At 47.2% G+C, this 19,881-nt stretch overlaps 9 protein-coding genes across 9 annotated transcripts; 4 read left to right on the top strand and 5 right to left on the bottom strand.

The window, feature by feature from the left end:
* Window positions 1-581: 581 nt before the first annotated feature.
* BHQ10_004183 (uncharacterized protein) lies at window positions 582-3,383 on the bottom strand (the record flags this gene model as incomplete). The annotated part of the gene is made up of 1 exon (XM_040876521.1): window positions 582-3,383. One exon carries the CDS (start codon window positions 3,381-3,383, stop codon window positions 582-584), a length of 2,802 nt encoding a protein of 933 aa, XP_040732687.1.
* A 686-nt stretch (window positions 3,384-4,069) lies between these two features.
* BHQ10_004182 (uncharacterized protein) lies at window positions 4,070-4,795 on the bottom strand (the record flags this gene model as incomplete). Its single annotated transcript, XM_040876520.1, has 1 exon — window positions 4,070-4,795. The coding sequence occupies one exon, from the start codon at window positions 4,793-4,795 to the stop codon at window positions 4,070-4,072; it is 726 nt and encodes a 241-aa protein (XP_040732686.1).
* Window positions 4,796-5,214: 419 nt separating this feature from the next.
* Window positions 5,215-7,550, bottom strand: BHQ10_004181 (uncharacterized protein; the record flags this gene model as incomplete). Its single annotated transcript, XM_040876519.1, has 6 exons — window positions 5,215-5,255; window positions 5,305-5,378; window positions 5,448-6,299; window positions 6,348-6,579; window positions 6,634-6,893; window positions 6,943-7,550. 6 exons carry the CDS (start codon window positions 7,548-7,550, stop codon window positions 5,215-5,217), a joined length of 2,067 nt encoding a protein of 688 aa, XP_040732685.1.
* An 895-nt stretch (window positions 7,551-8,445) lies between these two features.
* BHQ10_004180 (uncharacterized protein) lies at window positions 8,446-10,014 on the top strand (the record flags this gene model as incomplete). The annotated part of the gene is made up of 2 exons (XM_040876518.1): window positions 8,446-9,411; window positions 9,475-10,014. The coding sequence occupies 2 exons, from the start codon at window positions 8,446-8,448 to the stop codon at window positions 10,012-10,014; spliced, it is 1,506 nt and encodes a 501-aa protein (XP_040732684.1).
* A 457-nt stretch (window positions 10,015-10,471) lies between these two features.
* Window positions 10,472-11,855, top strand: BHQ10_004179 (uncharacterized protein; the record flags this gene model as incomplete). Its single annotated transcript, XM_040876516.1, has 5 exons — window positions 10,472-10,484; window positions 10,565-10,632; window positions 10,695-10,704; window positions 10,774-10,860; window positions 10,918-11,855. The coding sequence occupies 5 exons, from the start codon at window positions 10,472-10,474 to the stop codon at window positions 11,853-11,855; spliced, it is 1,116 nt and encodes a 371-aa protein (XP_040732683.1).
* A 190-nt stretch (window positions 11,856-12,045) lies between these two features.
* On the bottom strand, window positions 12,046-13,401 carry BHQ10_004178 (uncharacterized protein; the record flags this gene model as incomplete). The annotated part of the gene is made up of 5 exons (XM_040876515.1): window positions 12,046-12,420; window positions 12,482-12,884; window positions 12,947-13,119; window positions 13,173-13,279; window positions 13,344-13,401. 5 exons carry the CDS (start codon window positions 13,399-13,401, stop codon window positions 12,046-12,048), a joined length of 1,116 nt encoding a protein of 371 aa, XP_040732682.1.
* A 651-nt stretch (window positions 13,402-14,052) lies between these two features.
* On the top strand, window positions 14,053-15,876 carry BHQ10_004177 (uncharacterized protein; the record flags this gene model as incomplete). Its single annotated transcript, XM_040876514.1, has 1 exon — window positions 14,053-15,876. One exon carries the CDS (start codon window positions 14,053-14,055, stop codon window positions 15,874-15,876), a length of 1,824 nt encoding a protein of 607 aa, XP_040732681.1.
* A 547-nt stretch (window positions 15,877-16,423) lies between these two features.
* Window positions 16,424-16,890, bottom strand: BHQ10_004176 (uncharacterized protein; the record flags this gene model as incomplete). The annotated part of the gene is made up of 2 exons (XM_040876513.1): window positions 16,424-16,810; window positions 16,864-16,890. 2 exons carry the CDS (start codon window positions 16,888-16,890, stop codon window positions 16,424-16,426), a joined length of 414 nt encoding a protein of 137 aa, XP_040732680.1.
* Window positions 16,891-17,171: 281 nt separating this feature from the next.
* BHQ10_004175 (uncharacterized protein) lies at window positions 17,172-19,792 on the top strand (the record flags this gene model as incomplete). Its single annotated transcript, XM_040876512.1, has 2 exons — window positions 17,172-18,486; window positions 18,546-19,792. 2 exons carry the CDS (start codon window positions 17,172-17,174, stop codon window positions 19,790-19,792), a joined length of 2,562 nt encoding a protein of 853 aa, XP_040732679.1.
* Window positions 19,793-19,881: the final 89 nt, after the last annotated feature.

Here is a 19,881-nt window from a genome sequence, read left to right as displayed (position 1 = left end):
AAAATCCCATTCGCAGCGATTCACTCCCTCGGTAGTTGCCAACACCAAGACTATAGCGTGCACTAGGGCTGGCTGAGGCACCCACAATCCGGACTCGGGTTGTGGGGGACCTCGCCAACGGGAATCTACTGTTCCCAGTTCTGCTTCTAGGCCAAGGCCCGAGCCCTAATAACCAAGTGCCTCATGCCCCCGCACAGTGGTGTGTTACCAGGTCGTGGGTGAATCACTTAGTGTAAGTTTGAGAAATGACTCGGACTGCCAGTGAGTTCATGAACAGATCGGGCCGAGATCGGCTCGTCATGAGATACGTAGTCCCTAAAATTTCTATGCCATCACTGCAACTTGATAATATTACATATCTACATACTCATGGATAAAAGTAGACACTTGGGATAGTCTTCACACTAGTGTCCAATGTTCAAATGCAGCTTCCTGGCAGCTCAGATACATCTACATTAAGAGTATTTATTGTATTTAGAGAGACAGCATCATCATCTCCTCTTCGGAATTAGATACTAGAGATATTTTTGCAACATTGAGACTATTCAAACTGCAGGCCTGTCCTCCCATTGCTCAGGCCATTATCTACATATACTTGAAATGACAACGGTATGTAGACCATGAGAAAGCTGAATCGTTTCTCCGGCGACTCTTTCGCCATCTTTCTCGTCACCAACAAACACCATCCTATCTGCGATCTCATCCGCGCTCAGAGGGGGGAGTTTGATAGTGGCCGTTGTACCAAACGGGATGGTGACCCACAAAGTGGTGGTACCATTACTATCGCCATTTTTCTCGACATTCCGATTCAATTTGACCGTAATCAGTCCATAAGGACTATCAACCTCGCCCTCAATATAGTCAAACTCAGACTCATAAGCAGGCTCCACGACAAAAGTGCGGTAAGCATTGCCGACAGGTTTCAAGCCCAGGACGGATGCATAAAACCATTCATAAATAGTTCCCAACATGTCATGACATTTACTGCGACAGGCGTCCTGCCAAAACTCCGATAGAGTAGTTTCGCCTCTACGCAGGAAACGCATGTACGAGGGATGTTCCTCCTGTCGGGCCATTTGCAGAACAATATCAGACCGTTTGGCGTCTCCGAGGGTGTTGAAGAGATACGGTAATCCAATCTCACCAGCGCGAATACGGCCATCTTTGGTATCATCTAAAAAGGCGCGCATTACATCGTCTCGATGTTGTTCGGGTACGAGTCCATGCTGGAGAGCTAATGCCTGGTTCACAGCTGTGGCATCGCGCTGTGGATAATTGTCCAACGATGTATAGTATGCGTATGGACGCGAAGGATCATCCGTAACCAGAAGATGTTTGTTGTAAACTTTTGCAATGCGATCCGCCCACTCTGTGAAATACGACGCCTCGTCGACTTTACCTAGCTCAGTAGCCATAACAGCCACACATTGAAGACAGCGGTAATAGATGGCGGTTTCGATATTTGCCTGATGATTGCCGAATGCGATATCTCTTCCCCAGTCACCAAGACCATGCTCAATCAACCCTCCTTTGCGCTCTTTCGATCTCATGTATTCCATATATCTGACAGCAGCCGGGTACACCTTTGGAATGACATGGGTGGAATCGTAGTAGCGAAGGAGGATATCTGGAAGCAAGCAGATGGCGCCGCCCCAGGTGATTGTGTCGTGCAGTGGACCACACATGTATCGCATCTCAGGGGCCATTGTGGGCACCAAACCATTGGGCTCCTGTGCATCTAGTATATCATCAAGTATTTTAGAGTAAAGCGACTCCATGTCACGAATATACTGTGTTGCAGGAGCCAACAAGTGAGTCACTTCTAGCCAGCCGAACTTCTCAATCTGTGGGCAGTCGGTGTGGTAACTGAACAAGTTACTTTGGAACGTCCAATAGAGGGCATTCAGTAGAGAGTTGACGTCTTCCTTGTCGGTCCGCATTGTGCCCAGTCTTCGAGCTGCTGACGAGATGTGTCTTCCCACGACAGAATGAACCACGGGTAATTCTCCTTGGGTAGATTCAGGTGTTGAAACGCCTTCAATTTGAATATACCGGGCGCTTGTGAAGGAGAAGTCTGGCTCCCATACCTCGATTTCACCACCAGCGAGATGAATACGTGAATATACACCAGTTTCAAACTCTTTGAATAGCGGATCGGGCATCAGAACTGTGCCATCTTCCTTAACAGACTCGGCATATCGGACGATCACCTCTGAACCAGCGGTACCTTGAAGCGTGATTTTGACCATGATCGACGAATTCTGTCCCAAGTCGTAGCATACAATGCCAGGCTTCGGGCTATGAGTTTTGACCGGCTCAAATGTCTCATGTAAGACAACTGGAGGCTGTGTCTGGTAATATATGTGTCCCCTAGGTCCAGTAACTGGCTTGGCAGGAATCCAGCCACTGGCATCAAATCCAGACATGTCCCAACCAAACGGATACTGTCTCCGATCATGGTCTTCCGATGCATAGATATTTGCAAGAGTAGTAGCACTATTACGTACTTGCCAAGATGGATCGGAAATAATAATCTCATGTCGATCGTCGGCATAGAACAGGTGTAATTCTCCAAAGAAGCAGAGTTCATTCCCGTAGCGAACATATGTGTTGTCTTCATACATTGGCCAGAAGAAGCGACCTTCGCCGCCCTTTTCACCTGCGTAAAAGCCATTGCCCAGATGAACTCCAAGCACGTTCTCTCCAAGACCCAAAGATTGGGTAATATCGTACGCCGTATATTGGACTCTCCTATGATAATTTGTCCAACCAGGATCTAGGCGATGATTCGAGGCCGGCTTTCCATTCACTGTCATATTGAAGTGACCCAAGCCAGATGCGAAAAGTATGGCGCGAACAGGTTGGTCCACTAACTGAACGGGCTTCCTTAGATAAAGAGGTCTATCACCTCCGTTCCCAATCCAGACTGCCTTCCAGCGATTGGACTCATCCTCAAACCACGTCCGGAAAATGAGACTGCTATGAGGCATGTAGGTTTGATTCATGCTGTAAGGAGGCAACAGACGAGAAGACCTGGGATACGCAGTGAAGAAGAAGTTCACAGCGCTATAATAGGCGAGACCGGCATCATCCCAGACAGTTACTCGCCAATAGTGACTGCATGTTGACTGAAAGCCATTGGTAGGCTTGCACAGGACGTTTCTTTGATTGTCGGTTTCAACTCGTCCTGAATCCCATACATGATCGGAGACTTGTAATTCGTTTGCTTCGAGGGCCTCCTTGTCGGTAGTCACTTCCACGCGGTATGCGACTTGTCGAGACCCAGGCCGGCCACATTCTATGGACCAGAAAAATCTCAATTCGTCGACATCAATGCCCAACGTTTCGTGAAACCCGTGGATACCACAGCGAGCAATACGCATGGCGACCTGGTACAGGCTTTAAAAATGGCTTTTTTGTTCTATGTAGTGTTTATTCAGAGATGCTTCATTCCGTCTCTGAGGTTTCAAAAATTAGCTCGATCTGGAAAAACTTAAGAGACATGCATTATGAGCGACGAAACGCTAAAGGCCATCCCATGCTTCGATGTTGGGTCGGGTTGCCGTGTCCGGGAATTCGGTATATATGCTCCCGAAGTATATTTCGGCAGTTACCAGCTGACCATTCCCGTATCTAAATCTAGCAGGTATCATGATCCAAGCGGAGAATGACCTTGCGGCGATTTCGAGCGCTGATTCGTCAGTCGCCGCCTTTTGGATAAAAGTCTCTTCGAGATGTGGGGATAGGGAGAACGCAGCCGACGAAATCTCTAGTCTATTGTGAGCTGAATTAAAGATTGGAAATGAATGAATATCCCCATGGGGTGATATGAATCACATTTCCACAAGTACTTAAGGGGATCAGAGTTGTTAAAAATATTGACGATTTTCTAACATTTATTATACATAGATAAACGTAACGAGACCTTAAAAGCAGGTGCAAGTCCTAACGCCCGCTAATAGTCATAATTGTACGGCAGAAAAAAAAATGAAGAAAAAGGAACGAGAAACGACAGAGGTAATGACATAAAATGGCAATGTCATGGTCGGTCTGCCCCAGCTAAAATGAATCATTCATTCTTCCACCCATTCCACCTCTCAAAATCTCCCGTATCAAGATCAAACAAATCCAACATTCTTCCAACGCTTTGATCTACCAGCTCATCAACACTGGAGGCCTTGATATAGAAAGCCGGAACAGGTGGAAATATGACCGCTCCGCTTTGAGTAAGAGTCAACATATTGCGTAAATGAATATCGCTAAGTGGCGTTTCCCGCGCAACTAAGACTAGTCGACGTCTTTCCTTGAGCATGACATCTGCAGAACGTGAGATCAAGTCCTCCCCAAACCCCATTGCCATCGCAGCAAGAGATTTCATGCTGCAGGGGACAACAATCATGCCATCGGCACGGAATGAGCCGCTTGCAATAGGCGCCGCCATGTCATTGATATTGTAGACATGGTCTGCTAGTGCGCGTACGTTCGTAGGGTGGTAATCTGTTTCATATTTGATGGTCTCTCCGGCCCATTTGCTAATTACCAAGTGCGTCTCGACTTGTAGACGTCGCAGGGCGATGAGGACTTTTATACCGAGGATTGCACCTGTGGCTCCTGTCATTGCGACGACGATCTTCTTGCGGCGCTGAGGTCGTGGCATTGTCATAGAAATAATATCTTGATGTCGATTGGTAGAATCGGCGGAATCGGCGTGTTCGCTTGATGCATCTGTTGATCGAGGAGTTGCGGCGCCGCTGTGAGGTGTGGAAGCACCTGGGTGAAAGATTGCGTCCAGCATTTTGAAGTGTTATTTTGGTAGATGGAATAAATAATGGGAATTCGAGTAGTTTTTGGATAGATATGTAGATTGAAACCTGGAGGTGCACCAGGTGGTGATGTAACGACAGTAAGATATCTGTCGGAAGGTTAAGTTAACGTGAAGAAAACAATGCATTAACTTTGATTATGGTTGATCCGGTTCCCACTGAGCTCTGGATTCAAGCTTCTAATATATAGGAATATAAGAGCATTAATTACAAACTTAGTTTGTTTTTTGAAGCACTTTTCAATCATGGCAAGCATCATACGTACTTGCTCCGAGGCTCCGAGAGTTGGGTCGGCCCGAGTTGCAAAATTGGCTCGGAACGAGCGAATAATCCGCAACTTACTACAAACCAGTGACTGTTGAGCCGACTGCGGATTATTCGGCTTACGATTCTAGAAAGGCCCGAACTGCTGTGAATTGTCGAACATGGGGACTAGTTCTGAGTTAGCATGCTACTATCACGAAATGGCCAGCTGCCTCACCGTTCATGATGGAATCTAGATAGGTCCATGGGGATAGATCAGCTTGATTGAGGGGCATGTTGAAATAATCAAATCTATCAATCGGTCAGTGTAAGATTTCAAGGTATGCCACAACCCAATGAAGGTCTAACGAAATGGCCTACCCGTTAGTGGACGCATCAGCAAGTTGAGACGTATTTATATTTGCAGTTCCGGCTCCCATGTTCACATCCCACATGCCCGATTGATTTGCTTGCGGAATTGTCTCTTCCACAGGCTGCTGCAATTCAGTATTGACTGGAAATTGCGGCTCTCTCCCATGCAAGGAATTTTTCAATGTCATGAGTGCTCTTATATGTGGTCCTGACAGCCAGCCAGCACCCTCTTCAGCAGCGCCGTCATCACTCGCTAGACTCGGGTTATCGAGCGCAAGAAAGACGTCCATAACTTGTCTTTGTAAATCTCGACATTCTGTGTCATTTCGAGTGTCTTCCCAGATGCCTAGCAAGACAGTGGAGGTCAAGACGGCGTGAATCATGGACCAGGTCCGCATTGGAACAATGCTCAATCTCTGAAAGTCCAGAAATGCTTTACTAGCCTCGATCAGGCTAGATTTAGCTCTGTTACGCAGCAAACGGTCTTGATCGCTGTCTGTGACTTGGCTAGGATGTTTGATCGCGGGCCGGCAGATGAAAGATGTCATAAAAGAAGCATGGATACGAAATGCGAGATGCTCGAGACGCTGCTGCATATTTTTACTACTTGTTATATTTTGCAAATGAGGTTGAAGCTGACGTTGGAGGTTATCGACTTCGACTAGTGAGTTAAATGCGTCGATATACCGATCTTCGTCACGATTTAATACGTCCAAGCTTAACAGACATAACTTTTGCATTGCACCAACGTACGAAAGCGGTTCATTTGATGATTGTGCATGAATGTTCCTTGGCTTTAGAACCGCGGGTTGACGATCGTGACATAGGCAGAGAAGGCAGTCGTGCCAGATTATAATGGACCTATCCGACTGAGTGAGTTCCGTGAATTACGTATAGGGCTATTCTTACCATAATTTCCGACGCTTCAGCCGAACGTGTTCCGGGTATTTGTTTGCACCCCTGTCAGTATGAAGACCTAATGTTTGTGCTAATCTCACAGTCAGGCCTAACATCGCCCATGTGGCGTCCGATTGGCCTTGATTTTGCAGAACATGTCCCAGTATCAGAAGCGTCTGTACTACTTCGAGCGAAGGACGGAAAAGAAAATTCGCCAGCCTCAGTGCCTGAAATGACCTGCGGGCTTTCGTGTGTGTTAGAAAAGTCCGAAATCTGATAAAGAAACTCTGCAACATACCGAAGTCTTGGGATTTCTTGGTACGTTCCGCTAGCTCATCATCGGAAAAGTGCGCCCCTGAAGCCAATGTAGCCAAAATTACACAGATCTGACCAATCGATAAGTCACTATTTGTGTCATTGATTCCGTCACTCCCGGTTGACTGGGTCTTCTTAGCGACCTGGGTATCGAGATAAGTGTAGATGCTCGTCTCCACTTCCTCTATATCGACCACTGTAGGACTAAAAGGATTGGCAAACGTTCGATAGAAGTGAAAATACCTGATTCAACTATTAGTAAAGTTTCACATATACACATTGAGAGGCTTACTTTAGAATTTCTTCTCGCTGAGGCAACACCTTTGTGAGTGAAGTAGATGGATTGTGTTGCAGACCCTCGTCCATGAATGGATAAATAGTGTATGTATTTTGGAGGCCAAGTGCTGGTTCAATGTCTCGTGTTAGAGTTTCAGTACCATCTTGTGTGCTATTTCGGATGATCGAAGGCAAAGAATTGTCGCCGGAGAAGGGATACTCGTCTCTTGTTCCGGAATCTGGGTCAAGAGAAGTCGCAATTGACTGCCTTGATCCAAAAGCTCTGTTGATGGCTGAGCTTGGACTTGGTGTGCTGACATGACCTTGGTGACCTCGCGAACGGGGACTCGAATAAGGAGAGTTGATATCTTCATTTGATGAAACCGGTGGTCTCCTAGCGGGAGACCTACGCACGGATGCTGTCTGTTCGGGCGCTGTATATATACATATTTCCGGGTGATTGCGTCGCTTGCAGGTTTTGCATGGCTGATTGCTGTCACATTTCACTTTTCGCTGTCGACAGGGATAGCAGGCCGTTGCTCCCCTCTGTTCTCGCTTAAGGCGAAGGACCCGGTCGACTTGTTGACGGTCGACACTGGTGTAAGAGGGATCGTGTGATTCCATGTCCAGACCGTGTCAATATTCTTTCAATTACAACCGTTGTGTAAGATTTGAAGCACTGAGCCTTTATAGAAGGTCTATTTGACTCGAAAAGGCGCGAGCGATTGAATTTCAAATTTTTGGTTGACGGTTATTGCATGTTCGGACTGTCAGCTTCCATGCTTTTTAAGCATATGACAGAAAAATGCTCTCTTCAAACCATACCCATTAATTCCGTGAACTGAATATAGCGAGAGTGTTTGATGAGAAGGAGAAGATCTTGACCATATCGAAGTTCACGTTGGCAGTTACCTATGGATCATTGATTATCCGACGACTACCTTCTTACATCATGCAGCCCAACCAATCAACAGCTTAAGATTCTACTCAGAGTTGCTACGTGATACAAGCCTCGAGTGAAAATGTTGATTATTAGATGGAATGCCACATATTGTTAAAAGTGATATTTTCAGCATGGGATGATAGAATGCGCAAAGTAGATCCTGACCTATACTGCAGTCGGTTAGTTTGGAAGCATCATTGAACTAGGTAACATTATATAAGACAGTCAAAATGACAAGATGCATATTGTATCTATCACTAGACACCGTATTAATAAGTATAAAGTTTCATTGAGCGATATCATGATATCGAAAGGGACTAGACGCACAAATGCGTGCCGAAAATCCGGTGCATCTGCGTCATGTCGTGGAAAGTGTAACGGCTTAGCCCTAAGGTCTACTTCTCCGAGACCCCCGAGGTCTCCGAGGTAGCTGCCCGAGATCCAGTCTGGTGCCCTCCATAACGGTTCGCATAGAAATATATAAAGGGCTTTATGTTGGATGATTGTCGATGATCAAATTTCAAGTAAATGCCTGATTTAATAGATTACAAAGACTTGATCGTAAAACTTACAACAATGACCTCGGAACCACCTCATCTCAGCTTCCGCTCGTTCGTCGAAGCATTGAAGCAAGACAACGACCTTGTCGAGATCAACACTCCAGTCGATGCAAACCTCGAAGCTGCCGCCATCACACGTTTGGTCTGTGAGACTAACGACAAGGCACCACTCTTCAACAATCTAATCGGCGCCGACAAGGGACTATGGCGCATCCTGGGAGCTCCTGGATCCCTCCGTCATTCCAAAAAAGACCGTTATGGTCGACTAGCACGGCATCTCGCTCTTCCGCCTACAGCAAGCATGCGTGAGATTCTAGATAAGATGCTCTCCGCTAGCGAGGCCACGCCTATTCCGCCAAACATCGTCACCGACGGCCCTTGCAAAGAGAACAAGTTGCTGAGAGGAGAGTTTGATCTTACCAAATTGCCAGTTCCGCTCATCCACAAAGATGATGGAGGCAAATACGTCCAAACATACGGCATGCATGTGGTTCAATCTCCCGACGGAAAATGGACCAACTGGTCTATCGCTCGTGCCATGGTAGCTGATAAGGATCATTTGACTGGTCTGGTCATTGAGCCTCAGCATATCTGGCAGATCCATCAAATGTGGAAAAAGGAAGGGAGAAATGTGTCATGGGCTCTAGCTTTCGGTGTTCCACCGGCCGCTATCATGGCTGCAAGTATGCCAATCCCTGACGGTGTTTCCGAAGCCGAGTATATCGGAGCAATGACCGGATCGGCCCTCAATGTGGTCAAGTGCGACACAAACGATTTATATGTTCCCGCAAATTCTGAGATTGTGTTTGAAGGAACGCTTTCAATTAGTGAGACCTCACCAGAAGGTCCATTTGGGGAAATGCACGGTTACGTCTTTCCGGGCGACACACACCCGTGGCCAAAGTACACGGTCGAGAAGATCACATATCGTAATGGTGCCATTCTTCCAATGTCCGCCTGTGGCCGGTTGACCGATGAGACGGTAAGCCATTTCTACGCCTAATCCAACGGCAATTGCATGCAGATACTGACATAACGTATATAGCACACCATGATCGGGTCTCTCGCTGCCGCAGAAATCCGTAAAATCTGCCAACTTGAAGGTCTGCCCGTCACAGACGCCTTTGCTCCATTTGAATCGCAGGTGACTTGGGTTGCTCTGCGTATAGACACAGAGAAGCTACGTGCTATGAAGACAAATAGCAAAGAGTTTTCGAAACGTGTCGGAGACTTGGTCTTCAACCACAAGGCCGGCTACACTATCCATCGAATCGTACTCGTCGGCGATGATATCGATGTCTATGACAGTAAGGATGTGATGTGGGCATTCTCTACTCGCTGCCGACCCAACCTAGATGAGACCTTTTTCGAGGATGTCCGTGGATTCCCCCTTGTTCCATATATGAGCCATGGTAATGGATCTGCCACTATGGGCGGCAAGGTCGTCTCAGATGCTCTGATGCCAAGCGAGTTTACCACAGGTCGTGACTGGGTTGCGGCTGATTTTGAGAGCTCATATCCTGAGGACGTCAAGGCGAAGATTCGTGCTAACTGGGAGTCAATGGGGTTCACGGGAGATGAGTAGGCTGTGACTGATTGCTGTATACATATGGGAATCTGCATCCCTGGTGTATTTATTACTAGTTAGTTGTCATCTTTTTATAGAAAGAATCTTCTTTTAGTGTTAGGATGTTCTTTTAAGGATACTACGTAGTATTCTCAAATTCCATAATTAGAAGCACTAATAAATTGAACAGCGTGTGCGGGGCTCGCAACGTGGCAGCCTAAGGCATCAAGGCACCCCAAGAAAATGGAAGCTTCGTGAAGCTCATCGCCAATTGTGACTCGTTCATCTTTCAGCTGCTTCCTTTCTACGGTCAATTGTCTCTCTCGCAGACCTTCACTCTTCAATTTACTTTGAGACGTTCAAGAATCCTTTCATCTGTCAACATACTTACTTGACACGCGCCTGAGGTATCAGCTAGCTTCAAGCTTCTACACTTCCCCGCCTTTCTAACTCTCACATCACACTGCTCGCCAAAATGGCCGACAAGAGTACGTACGAAGTTGCGCTTACTTCAGATTTCACAGAGACTTATCACGACCTTATTTTTGCTAATTCTTCCGAATCGCAGGTCGATCCCGCGTTTACCTTGACATTGAAATTGGTGGTAGAAAAGAGGGCCGCATCGCTCTAGAACTGGTATGTTTTTACAAATACAGTACAGATTGACATCACGTCAGGCTAATATTTGTTACCTTTAGTTTGACGATGGTAAAAAAATATCCCAGTCACCTTCGACAACCGGCAGTGGCTAATCTAGCTCGTTCTTCGCAACAACAGTGGTCCCCAAAACCGCGGACAACTTCCGTGCTCTCTGTACCGGTGAAAAGGGCATTGGAAAGCAAGGAAAGCTACTCAGTTTCAAGGGTACAATTCTCCTGGTAGCTCGATATCCGCGCGAGAGCAATATCTAATCAGTGGCAGGCTCAATTTTCCACCGTGTCATCAAAAACTTCATGATCCAGGGCGGTGACTTTACAGCCTTCAACGGTACCGGCGGTGAATCCATCTACGGCGAGAAATTCGAAGACGAAAATTTTGATCTCAAGCATGACCGTCCTTTCCTCCTATCCATGGCCAACTCCGGCCCTGCCACCAACGGTAGCCAATTCTTCATCACAACAGTCGAAACCCCGCACCTGGACGGCAAGCACGTCGTATTCGGAGAGGTCATCAATGGAAAGAGTCTGGTTCGCAAGATCGAAAACATGCCCACACAAGCCGACAAGCCGATTAAGGATGTCGTTATCGCCGACTGCGGGGAGTTAAAGGGCGAAGAATACGAGAACGCCGACAAAAAGGCCGTCGATGCTACCGGTGACCCATACGAAGACTACCCCGCAGACCACGATTCTGAATTGACGGCTCCCTCAGCCTATGAAATCGCGACTAAGCTCAAGGAACTCGGAAATACAGCTTTCAAGGCCGGCCAAACATACGTCGGCCTGGAAAAGTACCAAAAGGCTTTACGTTACCTGAACGAAGTACCCAACGCCGACGACAAGGACCCCAAGGAACTTGAGGGACAAATGAAAGCTCTACGATTTACACTACACTCCAACTCGGCTCTGCTCGCAAACAAGCTCAAACGCTGGCAGGATGGCAAGACCTGGGCCGGCTACGCTTTAGAGACTGCCGATGCCGCTGATGCAAAGGATGCAGACCGCGCAAAGGCTTATTATCGCCGTGCAGTTGCGCAAGTTGGGTTGAAGGAGGAGGATGCTGCTATTAAAGACCTTGAGGCTGCATTGAAGCTCTCTCCTGGTGACGCTGCTATTAGCAATGAGATTGCGAGGGTTAAGAAAATTATTGCGGAGGCTGACAAGAAGCAGAAAGAGGCTGCTAGGAAATTTTTCTCTTAGCTACGTTTGTATAGGGCCATTAGTATGTCTAGAACAAAAGTATCTATCCATTCCACTTTCTGATTTATAGCTAATTAGAATTTGGGTAAGGTCTAAAACTCGCAGCGTCATCGAGTCACCACATTGCAATTTTTTATACCAGTGACATACGCAGTGGTAGATAGGTTTCTCAACACTGCAGAGAGCGTAATCACGAATAGTTCTTTCCAGTGCTTGGAGATACATCCGCGCCGGTGCTCTTGGCTTGGGTCTTATCAACAGAACTCACATTAATTCTGTCCAGAGTGTCGACGGAAAGTTGCAAAAAGTCGTGCTTATTCTCCCAGGTGATTTGTTTCTCGGCGAACCCCTCACTACGTTCAGGAGGTGGAGGAGGATCGGTGATCTTTGTGACTAGGTATGCTGTGGACGCTTGCGCAATGCCGTACATGAGCACGCCGACAAATGGTGTCTTGAGCACGATGGTGAAAGCAAAAGCAAAGCCGAAGAGAACCCCCTCGCGGTCAAGGAACCATCGTCGTTTTTGGTCCTTGTCGAATTTGATACGAGAGAAATAGGGGTCAAGCTGAGGTTCTGTCAGTGGTTGTTACACTTCAATGCGGTTATCAACTTAAGATGAAACCTACAAGTTCGCGCATCAAGCTTCGCGAGGCAAAATAGGTATGCAAAAAGAAAACGATGTATCGCTTTGGCAATACTAAACCCGATCCAAATATGACCGCTGCTGGTGTCGTGCCGATAGATTTCCTGACGCTGTAGAAACTAGCAGCAGGCATAACAAATCGTCCAACCACCGGTAGCAACGACAAAATGTAGATGCCCAGCCACATCCCAACTCTACGAGCGTATCGGTTCAAAAAAGCCATTAATGCGGCATTTATTGGCTTCTGTGGTTTCGAGGGGGCGCCTTTTTGCCTGGTCGGATATTTGACAAGGTTCGGGTAGTACATGGCTCTAGTGTTTCGAGGATCATCAGTTTTATGCTTTTCGACGTAGGTGGCATCAACCCATTCGAGGGATAGAAGAAAGCTGTGACCGAATAAGATTAGTAAAAGCGCATCGTTTCGTATCTGTTCAGAATATCAACTCACATGTCGTCTAATGTAGGCGTAATGTATCGCATGAGGGTCATGAGTAGGAATGGCACTTGAAGCACAGAGTTCGATATGAAGTTCAGTCCTCCAATGAGCTTGTCATCCCAGGTTGCAGAGTCCAAATCGACCACGACCGAAGCTATCTGAAGCGCTAGTTTTATTATAATCATCTAACCCAGATTGTTAGTTATTAGGTCACTAATATGACCGCTATTGTGTTTACTGGAATTTGTAAGATTAGGTGAATCACCACCCCGACAACGACGGCCAGAGCAGCTTGACGGAAGTGGTCATGCTTAAATAGATTAGGGTTGCGCAGTATTCGGAGTGCTATATCAAAGAACCGCGATTAGTTTACCATCCTCAAGAAGAAACGGTATAGAAACAGGCTTACTCCCAACAACGGTAAGCTGGGCTCCCCGCAGAATGGCATTAGGCTCGAACTGAGACATTGCCAGGGAAGGTAGCTAGACGAGGTGGCCGTAGGAGTGAGCCTTTAACTGAAGATATCGTAATAGGCGACAATAACAGGCATTGAGGACGAAGGATTTGCGAAGAGAGGACAGCTGCCTGCGTAGTGTGTCAAAAATAGATTGTTGATATGATGTCAGCGCTCTCGGCACCGGAAAAGCTTATACGCCGACGCTCAGCCGGACGTATGTCTTGCATTTGCATACAGCATGTACCGCTATGTAAGTAAATCTAGAGAATTATGGAGATAGCAGCGCTATCAATGTACCATGATATACTCAGTTTGCTGTCCGTTTTTTCCTCGAATGCGAGGGATGCTGCCTCGTTGATAAGACACGCGACATCACGTGTCACGATCTTCGCTGCGGGCCGCCTAGCTTAGCTCAGCCTAGTGAAACTATATCAGACGCTTTTATTATTGACAGTCCGTGCCTTTCGCTCTCACCTTGTCTATCTCTCGCAACTCCCCGCCAACCCATGTCCGATTGACGTCGCACAGACTCGGCATGCAGTAACTTGCTATCCATGACTCTGTCCCGACTACATCTTGCACGAAGCCAACATGGCGCGCGGCGCATTTTAAGCTGTCAACGGCAGCCTCACACGTCCTTCCCTTGCGGCTCATGCGAACCATGACCCAGCCATCTGGAACTGGCTTCGCGCCAATCCGGCGATCCGCGACATTGCCTTCAAAGTTTATTTCGGAAAGGCGACGATTCAGTGAAACTTCTACTACCCATGACAGATTCGACCCCGTCCTCTTCTTCCACCCTTCCGCCAAAATCGTCAAGTTCGCTCCCGATGCGCCTCCTACACCGTCGCAATTGGCGCCATCTATCGACTTTGACTATCCGGTGGACACGATCGAGACCCTACCGTGGCGATCACCGGCGGAAAGAACTGTGGCTGTCGGGCGTTTGAGATTGGAAATCCCAACTGGCTTATCTCCCTTCTTAAAATGTGGAAATGTCGTGCAGGCAATTCTGAAGAATTCACAATGCTGGTGTGTTGACGGCAAATCGACATTCGTACTGCGCATTCGATCTTTGACTTATTACCGTATTGAGCTTCCAGACCAGACTCCGGAAGACGTGGAGTTAATCGAGAATTTCAAAACCGCTTTAGCCAATGTTCTTCGCTATGAAGTAACGCCCTGCCCTTTTCAGCGTGGTTTCAGTGTGCCGCTGCCGGCCGAGGCTCATATACCAAAGAAGAAAAGAGCTTGGCGCCCAAAACACCGACGCGAAAGTGCTCCGGCCGGGTCAGAGTCGGATAAGACATGGCCGGATGCTGCAAATGAAGGCGAGAATGTGCAGCACGACATGGTCGATGTGTATGATGGTGACACTACCGACGACAGCGTTTCGACAACAACAACCAGCGTGCCACATCTCGACTCTACCACATCCGAAGACATTCCGATTAGTGATACAGCAGATGATACGGAACTCACACTTAGCGCCCCTAAGCGATCAATAACAGAGCCGGCGCATTCAGTCCATGACATGCTCGCTAGATTCCAGCCGATACCAGAATCAGACAGCGAGGACGATAGCAAATCATTTCAGTCTCTTTCACGTCAAGACTCAAACTCCCCCCCTTCACCATCGCATCTGAGTCATCCAGCCTCTCCTTTTGATGATCAATTGCCGAATCTCACGCTTGCACATCAGCGCTTACACAATCATAACGGAGATATTTCGGAGGCAACTATAACAGCCGAATCGCTATCTACGTTCCAACCTACACCTAATAATGACCTAATGGAGCCAGTTTCTACGACACAGGAACAGGCTGAGCCTAACCTGGATCTTAATAGCATCTCTTCATCTTCTTCCTCCCCCGAACCCGACTTTTCCGATGCCGCCGCTACTCTTAGAACCGAAGTAGACGTATTATCTCCTAGTTACTCTACACCAGATGGAAGAGATAGTACCTTATTGGAACTTGGCCAAACCGAATCTCTCGAAAACCGGGATCTCTTGCCTTTACTGCCTGCCTCTGAACACAAGTTTTTCGATGCCAATGCAACCCTTGCAACGGGAGCGGACGTACTATCCCCGAATTCCCCCACCGCAGACAGAAGGGACAGTATTTTGAGAGAATTGCGCCGGACTCGATCCTTCAGAAAACGGGATCTTTCGCCCCTTCCACCAGCTTCCACTTTAGAATATCTCGCACCTCGACCGTCGAAAAGCATGACGACATTGCTCTTCAACAAGGCTTGCTCTCTGGTGCTCATTCTACCCTTACAGCTTCTCCTCTTCTTCATTCACCTTGCAGCGCAGTTCGTAAGCGAGGACAGCGCACAAAGAGATGCGTCCGACGCTCCCCGGAAATCAACCAATGAGAGTGATGGAGATGAGAACGACTTCAAGATGCCCAAGACACCCGGTACATTTCGTCGCTCTTTATCTCTTGGAGACCCTAGCGATGCCTTGTCTGATCTCGAGTGATCTTTCAAATCCCTCAAAGCTTTGACGCCACTCCCCTCAAAGCGAGTACGGGGTAGAGCTTTATGTGCGAATTACTTCTATGCATACACATTACCCTTGTTCGAATATCTCATACCCATTTCATGATTTTCATTGACACGACCTCTTACATTATTCCTTTACAGCGCGCATTCACGTATGGCTCTATTTACGGCATGGAGAGACACTGCTATGATAACTGTGCCAGATGATTTATGTATTTTAATTGTGCCTCTTTCTGTGACAATATTAATATTCAAGTTCCAAGTCATCTTGTGACGAGTCAGAGTGCTAGTATTCATGTATGTCTATACTTATACAACGAATCAATTTTCACAATCGACCTGATATGAACAAAAGTCCTGAACACCCATGTAATTTAATGCATTCCTCACTGTAAAAACTGAAATAGAAGACCCAGTAATAACAAATCAACGCCAGGCTCATGCAATAATATATCTCGCTTCTTTTCATCCACCTTTCTACTACACACAGAAACCCCTCCCCAGCAACCACCATTGACCTATCCTCAAGCCTTCCCAGACTTCGCTTTCGCCTTCCCTTTCTTCTTTGCACTACGGTCCCTCTTCTTCAGTCCCGCCATCCCCGCTTTGCAAATATCCGCATACCTGATAAAGAACGCCTCCAAATCCGCCGGACTCACGATGGTCGACAACTTCAATTTGGCCGCCTTTTTACTTTTTGTCACTTTGGAAGCCGTAGTACCTTCGGCGACTTTTGTGGGCTTCGGGTTCTGTGTCTTTCCGTCTGTTGCGCGCACGAGGATTGAGCCTTCAGTTATTGATGGGTCGGTGGAGGATGAGGCGGTGGTGGTGAGCCGTTTTTGGGTGAGGTAGACGCTTCCTTGGGTCTTTTGGGAGGTACTTGTGAGGAGGTTTGATAATGAAGCGAAGAACTGGTGTGTCGTGTTAGTCTTGTGAAAAGCGACGGGTGATGGGATGGACTGACCTCGTCGTTGCTAAGGTGCGGCGCCATGAGGGGAAGTGGCCACAGGTCGTGGTCTTCACAGGATAGCTTATCAGGTTGGAGTAGTAGGCGTGGATGCAGAAAAAGGATTGGATGCAATGCCCAATGCGTATTCGAAGAAAGGGAATTGAATTGTCTGAATGTGTAGACTGCGTTATACTTGTGGTGGTGTCCGAGATTTGGTGGGGAAGAAAAGTGCGGAAGCTCGGACCACTTTTCATTCTCATCTCCGCAAATAATTTCTGAACATCTGCAACAATTTTTGCAGACCTTAACAGAAACAAGACAACATGCCGCGGCCAAGGCATCTCACTACGGCGCTTCCGCGAGGATTAAGAGCTGAGTTGGGAATCAGAGATACTTATGGCGAGAAGAAAAGAAATCAAACCCGATCCGTATCGCGCAAAGAGCGACGAAAGGAAGAGAGACATGGAAAAAGACAACAACACGATCGTCCGAGGGGCGGCATGAACAGAAGACGAGAGGCCGAAAGCGAGTCTGAGGATGAAAGTGAGGATGAATCTCCGAGCGAAGAAGAGGAGCGACCTGCGCCCGCGAAAGCATCCAAATCGCATGAGACCAAGACGATCGACCGAAATAAGGCCGAACCCAAGAAGCCCACAATATCGAAAACTGTAAAGGATAAACTTGCGCAGGACGATAAGGAAATTGAGGCACTCGAAAAACGACTAGGTATTAAAGGAAAGAACAAGCTACCAAAAGCCTTTGAGGAGGATGGTCTTGCAGATCTTCTAGGTGATATTGGCGAGGATTCAGAAGCGGACGATAGTAAGAAACGAAAACGAGAAGAGCAAGAGTGGTTACAAAGAAAAAGGAGACGAGCTCAAGGTTTGGATGAGGAGGATGAGGAGGATGATAGCGATGCTGGAGATTGGGACGGTCTTGAAGAATCTGCAGACGATGACGGAGAAGATGGGTCAGATGAAGACCACGAAAGTGCGGAAGATGGATCTGAAGATTTTGAAGGGTCTGAGGAAGATATGGAAAGTGATGGTGAATCAGTGGAGGAACCGAAACAAGAGCGCGTTCGAGAAAATCCCTACGTTGCACCACCTACAAAGACGCCGTCTACAACGAAATACATTCCTCCGTCAATGAGGGTTCCGGCAGGAAGCAAGTCGGAAGAAGATGCACGCTTACGTCGGCAAGCACAGGGTTTACTGAACAAGCTTTCGGAAGCCAATTTGATCTCCACCCTTAACGATGTCGAGAAACTATATCGCGAGAACCCACGTCAAAGTGTTACTTCGACATTACTGACACTACTCCTTACCCAGGTCGCTGACCGAGCGGCCCTACAAGATACATTTATCATTCTGCATGCTGGTTTCATAGCTGGATTGTACAAGTTGATTGGAATGGATTTTGGCGCCATGGTCATCCAGACTCTAGTAGAAATGTTTGACAATTCGGCCGATGAGAGGGGTCCATTTACTGGAAAAGAACAGTTGAATTTGGTGTCGCTCCTTTCACAGCTCTATAACTTTCATGTGGTCGGAAGCAATCTCGTTTTTGATTACATTCGTTTGTTTCTTGAGGAGATCAACGAGACAAATACCGAATTTCTTCTCAAGATTATTCGCAGTATGTTTCTCTTTCACCACTCCATGCACTCATACCTTTACTGACCAACACCTTTCTAGCCTCGGGACCTCAGCTTCGACAGGACGATCCGTCAGCCCTCAAAGATATTGTACTCCTCATTCAACCAGCTGTAGCGCGAATCGGCGAATCATCCTTGTCTGTTCGTACAAAATTCATGATTGAAACCATTACCGATCTCAAGAACAATCGCCTGAAAACCGGCACTGTGGCATCCAGCATCTCGTCTGAACACATCACTAAGATGCGCAAAATCTTGGGATCTTTGAATAATCGAAATGTGCGAGCGTCGGAACCAATTCGAGTCTCGAGAAGCGATATTCAGAACTCAGACAGAAAAGGAAAATGGTGGCTTGTAGGTGCTAGTTGGAAAGAATTGGACCCCCTTGAGGCTGCGCGTCAGGAGCTGTCTACTTCCTCAACCGCTCTCGCTTCAAATCAGGTGCAAAAAGATCAAGATAGTGACGGAGAGCCGGACCTTGCGGCCATCGCCAAAGCGCATCGCATGAACACAGACGTCCGACGCTCAATCTTCGTAGCCATCATGTCAGCAACAGACTACCGAGATGCGCACGTTCGACTTTTGAAACTGCGTCTCAAAAAGAACCAAGAATACGAAATTCCGCGTGTCCTCGTCCATTGCGCCATGGAAGAAGAGGCCTACAATCCCTACTACCACCTGATCGCCCGCCGACTCTGCAGTGAAATGGGCCGACGAATTAAAATGTCTTTCGTGTTCACTCTATGGGATATTTTCAAACGTTTGGGTGAGACTAACGACCTCGACGAAGAAGGTAGCGACGACGAATTCCACGGCTTTGACGAAGATGGCTCCAACAATGCAAAACTAGACATCAAGTCTATTGTCAATCTTGCCAAAATGTATGGCAACTTGGTCAGCGATAATTCTCTCAACTTGGCGATACTGAAAAATCTAAACTTTGCCTACCTGCAACCGAAAACAAGCACATTTGTCGAAGTCTTGATTATCACAGTTTTCCAGCAAACGTCCCCGTCATCGACACGCAAGACGAAATCTGCGGATTTGAAAAAGAAACAAGCCGAAACTGAAGAAGAGCTCAAGGATAAACAGGCTGTTCTTCTCACTCGTATATTTGCGCAAACCCATCAAACTGCGCCGCATATTGTCAAAGGACTGATATATTTCATCCGCAAGGTGGTTGCCAAGTCGGATATTGTGGCTAGTAGCAAGGAGAAGAAGTTGGTAAAATGGGGCTGTGGTATCACGGTGAATGCGTTGACTAGGCTTGAGAATAAGAGCACATGAGACGACTAGTTTTGGTTATGAGTCAATGATCTTTGAGCGTGCATCATTATTCTAGATTTTGTATACTAGGTGTCAATTTAGATACGGTA

Source organism: Talaromyces amestolkiae (assembly GCF_001896365.1).
Source record: "Talaromyces amestolkiae strain CIB chromosome Unknown scaffold7.1, whole genome shotgun sequence".
NCBI lineage: Eukaryota > Fungi > Ascomycota > Eurotiomycetes > Eurotiales > Trichocomaceae > Talaromyces > Talaromyces amestolkiae.
The sequence above is the reverse complement of the archived record's forward strand: the minus strand, read 5'-3'. Positions and strand labels throughout refer to the sequence as shown.